General features: G+C 38.0%; 3 protein-coding genes across 3 annotated transcripts; all 3 read right to left on the bottom strand.

Moving 5' to 3' along the window:
* Positions 1-91: 91 nt before the first annotated feature.
* On the bottom strand, positions 92-5690 carry GlcAT-S (Glucuronyltransferase S). Its single transcript, XM_065484626.1, has 5 exons — positions 5335-5690; positions 3610-3814; positions 2670-2929; positions 2399-2605; positions 92-1971 (listed from the first exon to the last, which is right to left on the bottom strand). The coding sequence occupies exons 1-5, from the start codon at positions 5506-5508 to the stop codon at positions 1759-1761; spliced, it is 1059 nt and encodes a 352-aa protein (XP_065340698.1). The 5' UTR covers positions 5509-5690; the 3' UTR covers positions 92-1758.
* Positions 5691-9177: 3487 nt separating this feature from the next.
* Positions 9178-13308, bottom strand: LOC135940584 (uncharacterized). The gene is made up of 2 exons (XM_065485533.1): positions 13145-13308; positions 9178-12587 (listed from the first exon to the last, which is right to left on the bottom strand). Exon 2 carries the CDS (start codon positions 12579-12581, stop codon positions 11607-11609), a length of 975 nt encoding a protein of 324 aa, XP_065341605.1. The 5' UTR covers positions 12582-12587; positions 13145-13308; the 3' UTR covers positions 9178-11606.
* On the bottom strand, positions 9247-10299 carry LOC135940947 (lactosylceramide 4-alpha-galactosyltransferase-like). Its single transcript, XM_065486102.1, has one exon. It carries the CDS (start codon positions 10297-10299, stop codon positions 9247-9249), a length of 1053 nt encoding a protein of 350 aa, XP_065342174.1.
* Positions 13309-15175: the final 1867 nt, after the last annotated feature.

Below are 15175 nucleotides of genomic sequence, written 5' to 3'. Positions count from 1 at the left end.
AATAAGTCAGCTATATTTTTTAGAAAAATGTCTAAAATTCACAAGTTTCACAATCCTATCCATGATCATGATAAATAAGAAATGCATTCAATTGGAGATTCTTTGAGTTTCATCTTTATTGAACGGTACATTGCGCTATAAATCAGGAAGTTACAACATGAATGAGAATATATGCAACTTTGGAAGGCTAGTTTATTCAGGAAACTATACAAATTGATGGGAATATTGCACAAAGTTCTACGTCAAAACACGACGTCTCTTTTTTATGCTACACCGATCGCAAATTAATCGTGCCACCATTCAAAATGGCCTAAATTAATTTTGTAAATAGCAGATTTGGCAAGATGCTGTGCACGTTTATCAATAGAAGCACAGCAATGAGAAAGCCTACAATAAAAAGAATTGAAATAATTTCCGGCGCTATTCGCATCTTGTACTATACACAATTAATCTCAAAAAATGTTATATCCGGTCGACACTGTGTATGGTTGTTAATATTCTTTGGCAAAATGAATTGGCAATGTCTGGGGGTAATCATGTCATCTTGGTTAGCAAGCAATGAAGAGGAAGATGAGAGTGATCATCTACAACGATCTACTGAGATTTTAGTAGTAATTATATAGAGATTATCGAAAAGCACATAAAACGACAAGGCAAAAAATAATTAAATGTAAGTAGATTGTGCGGGACATGACCTTGAAAAAGATATTAATTATTTAAATATAGCAGGTACAACTATCAATTCTACATCTAGTAGAGATATTGAGCTGAGCTTAATTACTACAATTAGTGTGCTAAAATCGTCGTTTATGGTTGTTTCCCTCTTCCGAAACTTTCAAATAATTATGTCAACATCTCTCACTAAGTCTGTGTGTGACCGACCAACCACACTACGCAACCTTTAAAATACTTTCCAGGGGGTTGGGTTTAGTCGGTTCTTGAATTAAAAAGTAGCTACTGTAAAACAATGCCTGTTCGACAGGTCCAGAATGTTTAATTAAACACTTAGATTTAAAATTTGCGCGAGTATTTTCTTTGATTACAATTAATGGGAAATTAACACTAATGGGTGAGAGAGCCCTATATAAAAACTCGCTAATATCCTTGGTGATTGTACTGTCAAAGCACTTCAGATTCCATCCTTACTGTTGATACACACCATCCACAAATTTTTTTGGCATATTTATTTGTACCTTTTAATCCAGAAATTCGCTGTAAATTTCCAATGAAATAGTTGCCGTTTTCTGGTACGCTAAATCCACGCCACCGTAATTTAATGAAATTTTCAATCAACTTTTCTCCGGATTAATAGGTGCATTCTCCTTGAAAAACTTGAAAATAATATATCATCTGACGTCCTTCAACATCTGCAAATAGTTTGTTAAGTTTTAAATGAAAACAAACTCTTTAGTTCTTCATGCCAATGCAGCAAAAAAGGCATTTCAAAAGTTTGCTAATTAATAGAAATAAGAGTAATTTTTACACAAAAATCAGATCTCAATTTGAAAAAATACAATTATGAACAGATCAATTTCATAACTATCAGACCTAATTAATGGATGGTGAAGGCATACGGTACTAGAGGCCAAATTAACACATTTCAACTGGGACAGAATAATTACTGTTAAGCACAACCAAATTTCTCTGTTGCACGCCGTTGAAATACCAGAAAAAACGATGCGTCTAATTTAAATTGAAAGATTTGCGCCGATATCCTACCTCCGAACGTTATCACAGCCGGATAATATACTTAAGTAACTAGGAAAGACCAAGGACTTGTCGTTTGGTGACCTCATTCTTGTGTCCGTCGACCACCATGTAGACCTCCTTGCCCGACACCTCAGCCCCCATTTGGACGACCCCTAACGAAACTAGCTTTTCCAGCAAGGTGCGCAGATTTGAGAAGATGCTCTCAGGAACCTTCAAATTGTGTTTCGGCTTCTTCACAGTTTGCGTGTGCCATACAAGTACCTAGAATCAAATCGAACAATTTCTTAGATGAAGGAATTAAAATTAAAGTGGATTGATATTAATTTTTTATTTAAAAATTAAATTATTTCATGTAAATTGACCTATTCTTTCCATGTCCTTCGGACCAAAAGTGCCCCAAAATCCAATTTTTCGAATTTACTGGTTACGCCCTCTTTTTTTAGCAAAGGAAATTAATTATTATTGCTTCCGGGGGGAGAAAAATTATGAAAATTTAATAGTGAGAAGATTCACAGCTTTATAATTTAATAATAAAAGATACCAATTGTCCTGATCAAGGTAAAATTGCGCTTCTATAAACAAACACCCAAATTTTCACTATCGAATTGATTGTTGCCCTATTCCTGCGTTTGACTGTTGAAAGTTGCGCAATTTTTCCGCGACCTGGATTGCAAGGAAACAACAATACCTTTGTGCAGTTGTTAGCCTTTGGCTCAATATCACTCATTTTCAAGTCTAAACTCTTGAGAAACTGGTCCTCCTCATGTCCCGCTTTGTACGGCATAGTTGCATTTGGGTGTTGCAGAAGGTATTCCACGGAAACAGCAAAGCCCGCCATGTCCACCGGAAACTTTCTGTCTGCCGGCCAAGAGTCGAAGAACCCCACGACCTTTCCCTAACGTAAGATAAGAACTCAATTAATTAAAACCACATAACTAAATTGCGCCAAAATATATTACATCTTCAATGATGGGAGCGCTGACGCCGAATTCTCCGATCAGACCCACTGGGAACATGGACACGATCTTGGTGTCGCGAATCTCGGAAAAGAGCGTCAGGTCGAACGTGTTGTCGTCGTCGCCGAAGTAGAAGACGCCGCTGGCAGCGTTTGCCTTGATCCACTTTAGGGCGGCTCTGCGGTTTGACACTCCTCGAGGCACAAAATACCTCTTTCGATAGTTGCTTGGCATCGGGCTGGAAATGTGCGTGAACGGCAACCCTGCGAAACAACAACCATTAATATACACATACATATTTAAAATTAGTTGCGGTGAGTTGACGAAAAGCAAACACTCAATAAATCGATATTGTGTGGTTATAGTTTTGCCTTTGCCTGTCACTTTATTACAAACAGGACGCAAATAATTGACTTGTCGTCGTTTTGCTGATAAGGGGTTCCTTTTAATATTATTATATCTATTTATTATCAGCCGGAATTAAAGAAAAAAACCTTATTTTTCAATAATTTTAAATTATTAGCATATAACCTCGGCTTGAAAAATTGTCAGCATAATTTTTTGGAGAAATTGAGGCAGCAAAATGGCAATTTAAAAGAAAATATCTGCACAGTGGAGGAAATTTTGAGCACTCCGGCCGAAATTTTAGATTTTCACAGAAGAAAAATGGAATAAATTCATTTCTTGCAATTTTTGCGCAAGAAATTTGTAAAAATTGAGTGGTAAAAACCATTGGTAAAAAAACCAGGTGGTAAGCAAATGCAACCCTGTTAATTTCTTATTAATTTAACACATTTTCTGAGAAAAAAAAACAGAAATAAATCTCTCCGCAAGGTTGCGTGAGAACGATTGCGCAAACCTAAGTGTATTGATTAAATAAATTTTACTTTGAATTAGTTGCTATGCTAAAAGTATTGGATATAAATTAGCATTTCTGGCATACCGAATTTTTGGAAGATTTCTGTGAGAAAGGGGTTGCACGCTGGGTTGTCGTCGGCCACGATCCAGTGCAAGCTGGGCACGTGCATCAGCGTTTGGCCGAGTCTGGTGAGCTCTGCAAATTGCTCCCTGCGAGGATAGGTCGGCGTGATGAAGAAAATGGTAGGCAACGACGAGTCATTGTTGCTCGGCAAGAAAGTCCTCTGATCCTGCAATGAATCAATTTGATAATCAACGCGGGTTTAATGGCCTCTACGCCCGCCCGCCCGCGTCACTTTGCATACTTAATAGTGCTGACATTGTGCACAGCGTGATGCATTAGTTTGTGTGTGTGTGTTGTAAAAGCGATTGTGAAAAGGCGCGTATTATGTAGGAGAGGACATGGACTAACAACAAACACCGAACGCTCTCTTATCACGCTCTGATAATTTTAAACACAGGTGTTGCCGTAGTTAAACGCCAGGCCTAAATGACTATTAATTTTTTGGGGGGAAAATATTATTATTTATAAATTTTGAATTTTCCCCAATTAATATTCCTTAGCCTCAAAAAATCAGTTTTAAGATAATTTAGAAAATTGTAATAATTATTACAGTTTTTATCGGTTCATTCGAGTGCTTGAAGGATATGTTCTGATTTTTTTTATTTATATTGTTTGTGTTGTATGAATGATTTCTAAAGAAAATAAAAAGTGAGAGAAGTTTGCGTATTTGATCTGTTTTTAAAAATTTGTAATTTTCAATTTATCTAATAAGTGAGAAAGTTTAAAATGAAACAAACTGTAAAAAAGAGTACAGCATTAATTTCAAGAAAAAGCTTTGCCCAATTTCTAAAATAGAAATTCTAGAAATAAAATAAACGAGTTTTCAATGATGTTGCTTAATTAAAAATCTTTAGAAACAGTGCTCGTCCATAAGTGCGTGTAGCAAGAAGGAATAGAATAAAATTTTTATAAAAATGACTCGTTGAATGGAAAAGGTGACACACAAACAGGGATGCATTTGCTTAACATCCGGTTTTTTCACCACTGGTTTTGAAAGGTTTTTACCACTCAATATTTACCAATTTCTTGCGCAAGAATTGCAAGAAATGAATTTATTCCATTTTTCTTCTGTGAAAATCTAAAATTTCGGTCGGAGTGCTCAAAATTTCCTTCACTGCGCAGATATTTTCTTTCAAATTGCCATTTTGCTGCCTCAAATTCTCCATAAATTTATCTCTGACAAGTTTTCAAGTCGAGGTTATTTGCTAACAATTAGAAAATTATTGAAAAACAAGGTGAAAACATTGCCTGCAAGAAACTGGTAAAAATTGAAGAAAAAACGTTTTTTTACCACTGCACTGCTCTTTTCTGCTCTTTTTGCAACCCTGCACACAAAATAACGAATTTCTTAAATTTTCCTGCTTCAGAATAAAATTTCTTTCGAAATTACGAAGGTAATTCTAGTGAAAAAATTTGTAACCCAAAGATTAAAAAATTTTCCATCAATTTAAAAGGAAAAATATCAACAGAAATATTTTCCCAAAATGATAAAAAATTTCAAAATACTTTGAAAGATAAACAAATACGGTATTACTGACAGAAACATTATTTTACAACCAGCAATAAAACCAGGAGTCTATAACACGCAAACGATCCCCGCCCTTCAGTCACCTGATTTGAACCACCCCGCCTCCCCATCCCTGAGCACGGAGCGCACCCTGCGACACCGACCCCCCTGAGACCAACCTGCAGAGAGGCGTGACACACGGTGGAGTGCTCTCGGAGGTCGCCGATGGGCTGCCTGGAGGCGGAAGAGCTGGTGCCGAGGGTGGTGGTGGCGGTCAGCGAACTCCAGGCGGCGTACGAGACGACCAGGGCGGTCACCGCCACCGTCAGGCACACGTTCTGCAGGCGCCGCATTGCCCTGGTCGACGCACTCAACCCTCTTGCATTTTTCAGACGACCGGGGGCTGCAAGATCAAAGGGCGTCGCCTCAGGGTTGCATGACTCGCGCCCAGCACGCGAGATTCCCGAGAATTAAAGTGCAGGCTAGCTCTCCAAGAGCAGAAGCACACACGCACCGCGGCCACTCCCCCTTCCACTCGCCGAGCAGCTTCTTACGACACGAATCGGTTAATCGGTGAAAGAATGTTTTACCGTGAAACCGGTTTTTCTCATCTTGTAGGTAAGAAGAATTTCGGCTAATTTCTTCAACACAATGTTTTAAAAACTTAATTATAGCATTTTTTAACAGATTTGTTTAAAATATCAAGTTAAACGCAAGTTCTAACCATTTTAAGTTTAATTAACCAGTTTTTAGGCGCGAATTAACCGAAGTTGCCCTTGCGTGATATCTGATAATTTAAAAGTACTTTTTCGCTGTAACTATCTCAACGACGGTGCCTTTTTTATTTCGTCCGGCTTGCAACTCCATAATATTCCTTCAACATAATTACCCAATGAATCACATGAGAGTTTTTCGTTATGGATTTAAGCTGGCATTCTAGTTCTTGAGTTCAATGCCAGATGTCGACTTGGCTCGCTGTTAGAGGTTATTGCGGGTTGCGTGAGATGAATATTCATGTGATGTGATGTACGACGTGTCTCGCTTAGAAATAAATTAATTCGTCCTGGTCCCGGCAAAATTGCGTAACTTTCAACAACCAAACGCGAATTTCCTTGTTGCAAGAAAAGGTCAACAATCAATTCGACAATGAAATTTTGGGTGTTTGTTGAACGTTGCGCAATTTTGCCGGGACCAGGACGAATTAATGCTTTGAGCGCGATAGATTGTGTTTAATTGTGATTTAGAGAGCCGTTTGATTGAATATTGTCTTAATAAAAAAACCATTGACCCAAGAAGCACTGTAATTTTTTGAGAAAATTGGCTGGAAAGTTTTCTTTTCAAATGGTAACGGCTGTCACCTTACTTGAAATCCGATTTAATTTCAAAACTAAGAGTTTCCCCAATAAGTGGCTTACACCGTTGGACAGATCTCGACGAGAGGAATCGGAATATGCCAAGAAAATACGTTCAAGCACTCTAAATTTCGGAGAAAATTGGCAAAATTTGAATTTTTACTGTAGGAAGGTCCTTTTTTACTATTGCAAATTGTTGAACAAATTGATTATCAATCCAACAATTCAAATAATTTTCAATTGTTGCCCTCTATCATTCCACTTTAATACCTTTTACGATCGGTGGAGCGGCATCATCGGGGACGGCAGTTCATCGTCCTGATCATCCTGCTGCAAAACAGCCTTATCCGGTGGTGTTTCTTGGCGATGTCCCCCTCTGGGCTGGTCCACTGCACGAATTCTCGTCAGTATCAGGCGTCATTAGGATAGGATCCGACATCCAATAATATATCCTGTTACTCCCAGCACCATAAAGAATTTTGCATTGCGGGGTAACAATTCTCTGCCATCCTTCAGGCTAATTGTTAGGAGAGTAAAGCTTTTTACTCTGGTGATAAGGAGAGTAAAGCTTTATTCTCCTTACTTCAGTCGTCAGTTTGAATTGCCCGTTTAAATAATATGCACGTCAAACAATGTGATATGCGTCTATTTGTCTATTTGTGGGTTGTGAATGTCATTGTGAGACTGTCAATAGGTATCCTGCTTACGCAGTACTTGTTCTTTTAACTATATAGGCACTGTATTTGCCCGCAAGTGATAAAATTAAATAATATTGACGATTATTTATTTATCAGAGTCTTGAGAAATTTATTGGATAATTTCATATCGCCACGTAATGTAGGGTTCAGAGTTGAAGACAAGCGTTGAACAATAATTTTTTCTGTGTTTCTCAATGTCAATTAACAGAACACAAATCACGCAGTGACTTTTAATGGGCATTCTTCAGAAGAAATCTATTTTCAAGGTTGTTTTTCTATCCATTAAAGATATTTCTAATACTGTTGAATATCTATATTTTTTTAATATTGAAACCAGTGATATTGGGCTTCAAAATCACTAAAATTGCCGTCTAATAAGAGCTGTGTCTCTTTTATGTTTATCTCGCAGGCAAAAATAAATGGCTATATATAGTTCATGTTTGACCTCATAATTTTTTAAATCGTGATTTTTTATCTGACTTGATTTAAGAGATTTTTTAGCAGGTGTTTCATCCTTTTGGACAGTTAAAGAGAAAAATTGGACCAAAAATCCCAGTTATCAGAGTTGTAATTAATTTGAGTTACAGAATAATTAAAATTTTACAAGTGAATTCATCTGAATTTGACATCAAAAAAATTGATACAAGCGAAAATAAACCATGTAAAAGAACTACAAAATCTCTAGTAAAATAAATAAGGGAAAGTTTGGCTCTTAAAAATGTCTCTATTTTGTTTCTACGGTCAGGTTTAAAGCTCTTGTCTTGACCGTACAAGCAAATGGAAAATGTTCACATCGATATCTTGGGAATTTTTCTAATTTTTAATTCTTCTTCTTATTTTTGTTTAAATATTATTCCTTTAAAACTCTATCAATAATTTAGGGAATGGAATTTCGGTGCAAAAGGTGAACGTTTTATGATAGTAATTAATTGTTCCGATTAAAAACTTGTTTTTGCAAGTACAATTGTTATTAATTATTTTGTTGTTTAAGACTCATTTGTAAATGCGCGGACAGAAATGGAGAAGCTTCGATTTTTGTACCGCTGTGTAATACAAATAAAGGAAATTAAATTTAAAAAAATACTTATATGACTTATTATAACTAATTGCTTGCCGCAATTGACTGGCATTATTTCATATGTAATTAATTTACGTCACGAGAATCGCAATTGAAAAAATACATATTTCCAAACGGCGACGTAGCGTGCGAATTTTTGACAGCTGAATCAAAGCGGCCAGACGAGATATTGATGTCATTCCGAGGGTTGACTGAGAGCGAGCGAGCGAGGTTCGCAAACAGATGAGAGGAGTTAGTACGTGGACGGCCGGGTGCGCAATGAATTGTAGGATTTGTCAGTTGCAGGCTCGACTGGCGGACAAATAGAGTATAACTGCCAATACACATTAAAAAGTGCAAAAAAATGCGGACCGCGGAGCATTGAAAGAGCGTGGATGCAAAATCAGGTTCGCTCGGCCATTTCTGCAGCCGGATCATTTATTATATCGGCGGCGGCGGAGGACGTTTGCAAATAAACGAGCGTGCGGAATAAAATCAACTCTCTTGCAGACCAAAAGCTGCACTCGACCAGCCCCGCGATATTCAAATGAGTCGCTGCTGTATATATGTGTTTTTGCGTGTGATGCCAATTTTTTTCCGGCTTTCCCGATAACGGAAAACAACCGCGTGTGCATTTGTGTTGACGGAAATTATCAAATAGATAGTACGAGTACGTTGCTCTCTGCTTTATGTGCGCGACTGGAAGATTTAATGCGTGACAACAAATCGCAGCAGATATTTTTTAAACCCTTAAACATCCTGAATTTATTCAGCAGATAATTCATACAACTTCTGACCGACGGGAACCAACACAGAATGCAATCCGGACCCTGGTGAATTTCATGAAAAATGTTTACATGTCTTTCCCCTTAAAGCAACCTGGTTTAAAATTTAAAAAAACTAATAATGCTACTATTTTGTTAATTTAATTTATTTTTTATTAATTGTTATTCAAATCTATAATATTTAACAAAGTATTTACCATTAAAACACATCATATGAACTCCAATACGCTCTGGGGCAGTGCTGTTTTGCGAGGACGCTGTACACTTGGTCCGATCCGACGCGTACAATTTCATTTTTACTCATGAAATTACTAAAGTGGATCGCGTACGATTCGTTAAAAGAGGCAAGCCTTTCGCTCGTGCTGTTCTCAAAGAGGACCCACCACACCGTGTATGCGACGGGATAAAAATAACCAGATGGATACACTCTCAAATCGTTGCAAGTGTCGTTTTTGACCATTTCCGTCACATTGCAGCCGCAGTAGATTTCGAGTGCATGAATTAGACTCAATGGACCGATGGTGGCAAAAGCCCAGGGCTCGTATTTGTCCCTGGCCCTTTGCAGAATCATGCGCGTGATGAGGTGATTTTTGGAAAAGCCAAACATTGCGTTGTTCACGTCGGACGACATCTGATAGCTGACGAAGTTTTCACTCAGGTCTGCTAGGCTCCTCAGGACGATGAAGTCGAGGTCCAAGTACGTGCCGCCGTACCTCTGCACGACCAGGACCCTGATCAGGTCACTAGTATGCTCAACGGGGTACGAACTTTTATTCAGTTCGCCCCTCGCGTACCATTCCTCCAGGATGGAGCCCTCGATTAACTTTTCCATCTTCACCGATAGCATTTGAATATTTGGATAGCGACGCTTCACCATGTCCAGCTGCTCGTTTGTTTGGACACGCAGGTCTCTTGGAGGGTAAAGGACCAAAAGGTAGACGTCAGCGTCAGGGTTGTTTTTGGCCAACGACTCGACGGCACACGCTTGTCGACCGTAAACGACACCTTGTCTGGACGAGTCGATCATGTAGTAAGCACGCCGGCTTTGATCTCTCTTGTCCAAAACCTCGATCGCGTCCTCAAGGTGGATCATCTTGGAAGCCGTCACCGTGTCCTCGCAGAAGTATTTCGTCCTGCTCGACAGCCATAGAGGCAGACTGCTGCTTAAATGGTACGAGAAGAAAATCAAATGGAACGAGACGAACAACAGGATGGTTATGAATATTTTCGGCCTGCTGGCGTCCTTTTCCATGACAGCGTGGAAACGTTGAATGCGACGAAACCGAGAGGCATTTTGAAACACTTTGGTTAGAACGGAAAGGTGCATTATAAATTTTATCAGTAAAAAGCGATACACAATAGAAGTAGTGTCCCCCACTCGCATACGCTTCCGCTCTTTTGCCTTTATCTCCATTATTTATTGTCGCATAATGTACTGATTAAACAGTCCGGGAAAAATTTTAAAAAATTTCGCGTTTAATTATTTAAAACAAAATTTTTTGATTAAGCCACATAAATTGGATTCATTCATAGAGGACAAGATTAAAATTTAATTCGTTGCCTATAAAGTAAGCACCTAATCGAGTAAAACCTTTTTTAAAATATGCAACAGAAAATTTTCAGATTTTCAAATTGTACAAAAAATATATTGCACCAGTGTTTTCACCCTTAACTTAATAAGAAATCGTAAAAAACTTCACAATTGACTCAGTCAGCCATATTCCCAAAAGTGGAATGATACTGGGCAACAATAGAAAATTATTTGAATTGTTGGACATAAACAATTGATCGGTAAACAATTTGTTCAACAATTTGCAATAAAGTAAAAATTCAAATTTTGCCACATTTCTCCAAAATTTGCAGTGCTTGAACATATTTTCTTGGCATGTTCCGATTTCTTTCGTCGAGATCTGTCCAATTGTGTATATGCCACTTATTGGGGGAACTCTTGGTTTTGAAATTAAATCGAATTTCAAGTAAGGAGACAGCCATTACCGTTTGAAAAGCACGCTAACTTTCCAGCCAATTTTCTCAAAAAATTACAGAGCTTCTTAAATCAATTTAAGCTTTAACTGAATCCTAAGGGATGAGTTTATGCATTGGCAACAAGCATTTTCCAGGCTTTTCCAGTATCATTCCTCTTTAATGAGATCGACCCAACGGTATAATTATGCTAATTTGCAAGAAAACTCCTTTGTTTTGACACAATATGCAAGATTTCAAGTATTAGGTAGAGAGCGCTTACTATTTCAAAAGCAAGCTTCGTTTTGCAGCAACAATCTAAAATACAGTGTTTTCAGTGCTACAGGAAAAATTTGGATTCAACAAATCAGTCCTCAGAGTTTAGTTTAAAAAATTTCAGGAGTTTTTCAGTGTATTTTATTGGTTTCACAACCTGATAATAATATAATATTTGACAATAAATAAAAAAGCCCCAATCGGATCTTAGATTTTGCCATTTTTCAGTTTTCCTAACTTGTATCCAGTATAAAAATATTGTAGTAGGTAATTTTTAGGCTCCAATCAATTCCATCCAGGGTGATTCTGTACCTCATTCCTTTAAAATGTACTATAAGCGCCCCAATAAGCTCTCGGGCAGTGAGTTTTTGCAACTTCACTTATAAAACTATTCGATCCGACTTGAATTATCGCTCTACTACTATTTTCAAAAGCATTAACTCCAAATAAAATCTCTCCCGTGTCTCTTTCCCCAGCTGCTTTGATTGGATAGAAAAACTGCGCTGGATAAATCGAAACGTCTCTGCACGTTTTCACCCGCCTCTTATTAATTACTTGCAACTCGCAATAGTCTTTGAGTCGTGTCTCCAGATTGCCCTCGGCACCTTTAATCAAGGGATGGCTTTTAGAGAGGCGGAAGAGCCGATCGGAAACGGATCCTGATGATTTGAGGCAGACAAAATTTGGACCGAGGCTGCCGAGATCGCTTGTTATTAAAACATCCCAGTCTAAATACGTGCCTCCATTTTCATTAACAAACTTCAAAAATTCACTTTCGGTCGTTTCAGAACTCAATGAGAGCACTTGAATGTTTGGATAACGTCTGGTGACCATTATCAGCTGCTCGTTTGTCTTCAAACTCAGTTCCCTCGGAGGCTGCTCGATGATGAGGTACACATCAGATTCAGGATTGTTTCTCGCCGCAGACTCGACGACACACGCTTGCCTTCCGGATACAATTCCGGTGTGCGAAGTTTCAAATAGAAAGTGCGCCGCGCGGCTTTGGTTTCTGGAAGTCAATATCTCGCCAACGTCAGGCAGGGTTAAAATATTTTCCATGTACAAGATATCGGCGCACGAGGAGGCCTGCGGATCATCACTCGCTGCAAATTTGGAAAACACGCCAAGAGCGAAGTCATTGTTTGGATAGGAAGAAAGAAGAGCAAAAGCGACGATTGCGACTGCAATTAATGTCATGTAGAACGCGAGCATTGACGCCTTTGGAGGAGGTTGTAGATTTTCTGTCGATTTCTGTCCAATCAGTCCAAAGTCCGGAGGTTTCCGTTTGAAGTTCATCTTTAACTGCAAATGATTTAAGATAAATTAATGCTAAAATGAATTAACCGAAAAAAATTATTCAATAACCTTAAAAATTATCAGGAGTTCATCGCCCAATATTATTTTGTGTAGTGTAGTCATTGTTTATCAGTGTTAACTTAATCTTCCAGCCATATATGTGTAATCTTATCATGCTATTATCTATCAGGAATTGGCGCAATTAACTTTGCAATATGAGTTATTACTTCCTACTCCCACAAAATGAAAGGCTCAAAGAGAACAAACCTGTTTTAGCTAGGAAGAAATTAACTATTGAATTGATTTTGTGATAAAAAACCCTGCTTAAAAATAGGCTGCTGGTTCTGATATTTTTAAACTAATTTACAATTCCACTCAATCTCAGATACTGTTGATACTTTTTTAATATTAATCAATTGTTGATTGTAAAATATCCCTACTGTAAGCACATTTTTTATCTTGCATAATATTTTTAATTTTATATGATAAACGACGCATCAATTAAAAATAATGGAAAATTGGGTCAAAAGATCAATCTGATCCGCCCGCAAAAAGACTCTTACCTCATTTTCTTTCGATTTGCTGCTGCCGATACCAGCGTGCTGTCTGGCGCAGTCTTTTTTCCACACTGAAGCGTCGAAGGTCAAATCCCGAGCGGGCTGGTTATCGACAGTCCACCATATACGTGGCGAGAAATCGGATGGATGGCATTCATGCTTATCTCTTCTGTGCTTGTTAAACACACACCATCATTTTGTGTGTTGATTGTGGCCCGCCTAGTTAAAAAAACGGAGTACCTTTAAGAAAAAACCAATCGGACGATTGACTTAGCTCGGAGAGGTCTTTTAAACATGACGTCATGCCTCTGATACTTTATTTTTAATTTCATTCAGAGTGGTGACAGGTTATTTTTTTTTCTTAAGCCCTTGTCAACATTATTCGATTTTCTAATATTTTGGTCTCTCTTTTATTTAGCCCCTAGAAAAGATCCAATGTCCAGTTGTTAGTTAGTTCTAAAGGGGGATGATGATCTTGATTATCGTTTTACTGAACTAGTTTAGCCAAAAACGACATTGAGAAAACCCTGACTTTTCTACATACTTGCACTTATTAATAATTAAATTTTGATATTTCCTGTTTTCTCCAAATATTTTAAAATGAGTCATAGTACACAGTTGAATATGTCTCGTCATAGTCTGAAATGGCGTTTTGACTTATTATTTTTTTATTAAAAAAAATATTCATCTATCTTGACTGGTCTATAACACAAAAACTTTCGTAAAAAATACTTATTAATGATAAAAAATTTTAAAAATAAATTAAGAGGCGCCTAATGACATATTATTCAGCAGCGGGGTCCAGATTCATGCGACGCGCAGACATGGCGTCCGGTGGAGTATGGCGCGAAAAAACGGTCACGTGAAAATACGCGAAAAAAGCAAGTTTTGGTCAATATTGTGACATAATTTGCTTTACTTGTGGACTAATTGTGTCTTTTGGATCGTAAAAACAAACTCTTGACACTTGTACGGCAATCCAAAGAGAGCTTTTTGTTTCCCACATTCATGGATCTGCGCAGTGGGAACCAATTTTATCGCACATCTGGTCCCCGCTGTTATTCAGCACCTAATTTTGATTTTGGAATTTGAATCTTTGTATGTATGCAAATCCGAGTTCAATCTCTTTATGCTTTTCATTTTTAAAAGCTTTCACACAAAACAAAGAGTTTTTTATGTTTCAGAGTCAGAGAGAGGAGAGTCAGCTAGAGTGATGTTTGCATCATTACGCAATAATACAAATTCAGTTCCAACGGATCGATCGGTCGGGCGGCCAACTCGTCGCGCAAGCAAGAGAGCGGGCGGAACGAAAAAGCAGTGTGCCCCACATTGAAACATAAAATAACAGAAATCGGCGGAGCACACGCACTCATTGATTTCCCATCACGCACGCTGAGCGCACGCAGCATCACAGTGATGCTGACAAAAAATAAAAAATGAAAGGGGGACCGCCGGCGTCGCCCTCTCGTCCGCGGCTGCATTTTTTAAGATCACAAAAGGGGGTTGCACCCATCCCAGCGACATGCACGGCTGCCGCTTTTTCGGATGAAACATCGGCGCGCCGAATTCGCCAGAGATTTGTCACTGAAAACAGAAAAAAAATAATGAAATGCGGGGCGGTGAGAAATAGTCGATTTGATAGAAAATTCTCTTGCTGTCTTTCCTTTTTAAATTGAATTTGTGTGGAATTTCTGATGCATCTCTCTCCTCCCCTCATAATATTGTGTCAATCCTAAAGGGATTCAAACTGGTTTAAATTAAATGGTTTTATATTTTCACCAGTGTTTTGGATGCAGTGTATTTAATCGAATTGTTAGAAACATTTTTTGGAATAAAAAATTAGGATTACCGCTTTGTCTACGATTGAAAATATGTTAAATCTCTTAATTTCGTTATAATTTAGAGATTTGGTTTTTCCTACAAGCGTCAAAGACGTTTAAAAAATTGTTTAAAAATATAAAATTCACCATTTTAGAGCATTCAATCCAGTGGCTAATTTTAAAATAGTTTTCAGCCACTTTGCATCATTAATGTTTG

The sequence above is a fragment of the Cloeon dipterum genome, chromosome 3 (assembly GCF_949628265.1).
Source record: "Cloeon dipterum chromosome 3, ieCloDipt1.1, whole genome shotgun sequence".
NCBI lineage: Eukaryota > Metazoa > Arthropoda > Insecta > Ephemeroptera > Baetidae > Cloeon > Cloeon dipterum.
Note: the sequence above shows the minus strand (reverse complement) of the source record. Positions and strands in the feature narration are given on the sequence as shown.

Bases quoted from the DNA above. Each gene is read 5' to 3' on its own strand.
- LOC135940584 (XM_065485533.1), bottom strand. From the start codon at position 12,581: ATGAACTTCAAACGGAAACCTCCGGACTTTGGACTGATTGGACAGAAA.
- LOC135940947 (XM_065486102.1), bottom strand. From the start codon at position 10,299: ATGGAAAAGGACGCCAGCAGGCCGAAAATATTCATAACCATCCTGTTG.
- GlcAT-S (XM_065484626.1), bottom strand. From the start codon at position 5,508: ATGCGGCGCCTGCAGAACGTGTGCCTGACGGTGGCGGTGACCGCCCTG. The intron at 3,815-5,334 runs GTTGGTCTCAGG...GATTCATTGCAG, and splicing joins TGTGTCACGCCTCTCTGCAG to GATCAGAGGACTTTCTTGCC. The intron at 1,972-2,398 runs GTATTGTTGTTT...ATTTGATTCTAG, and splicing joins AGGCTAACAACTGCACAAAG to GTACTTGTATGGCACACGCA.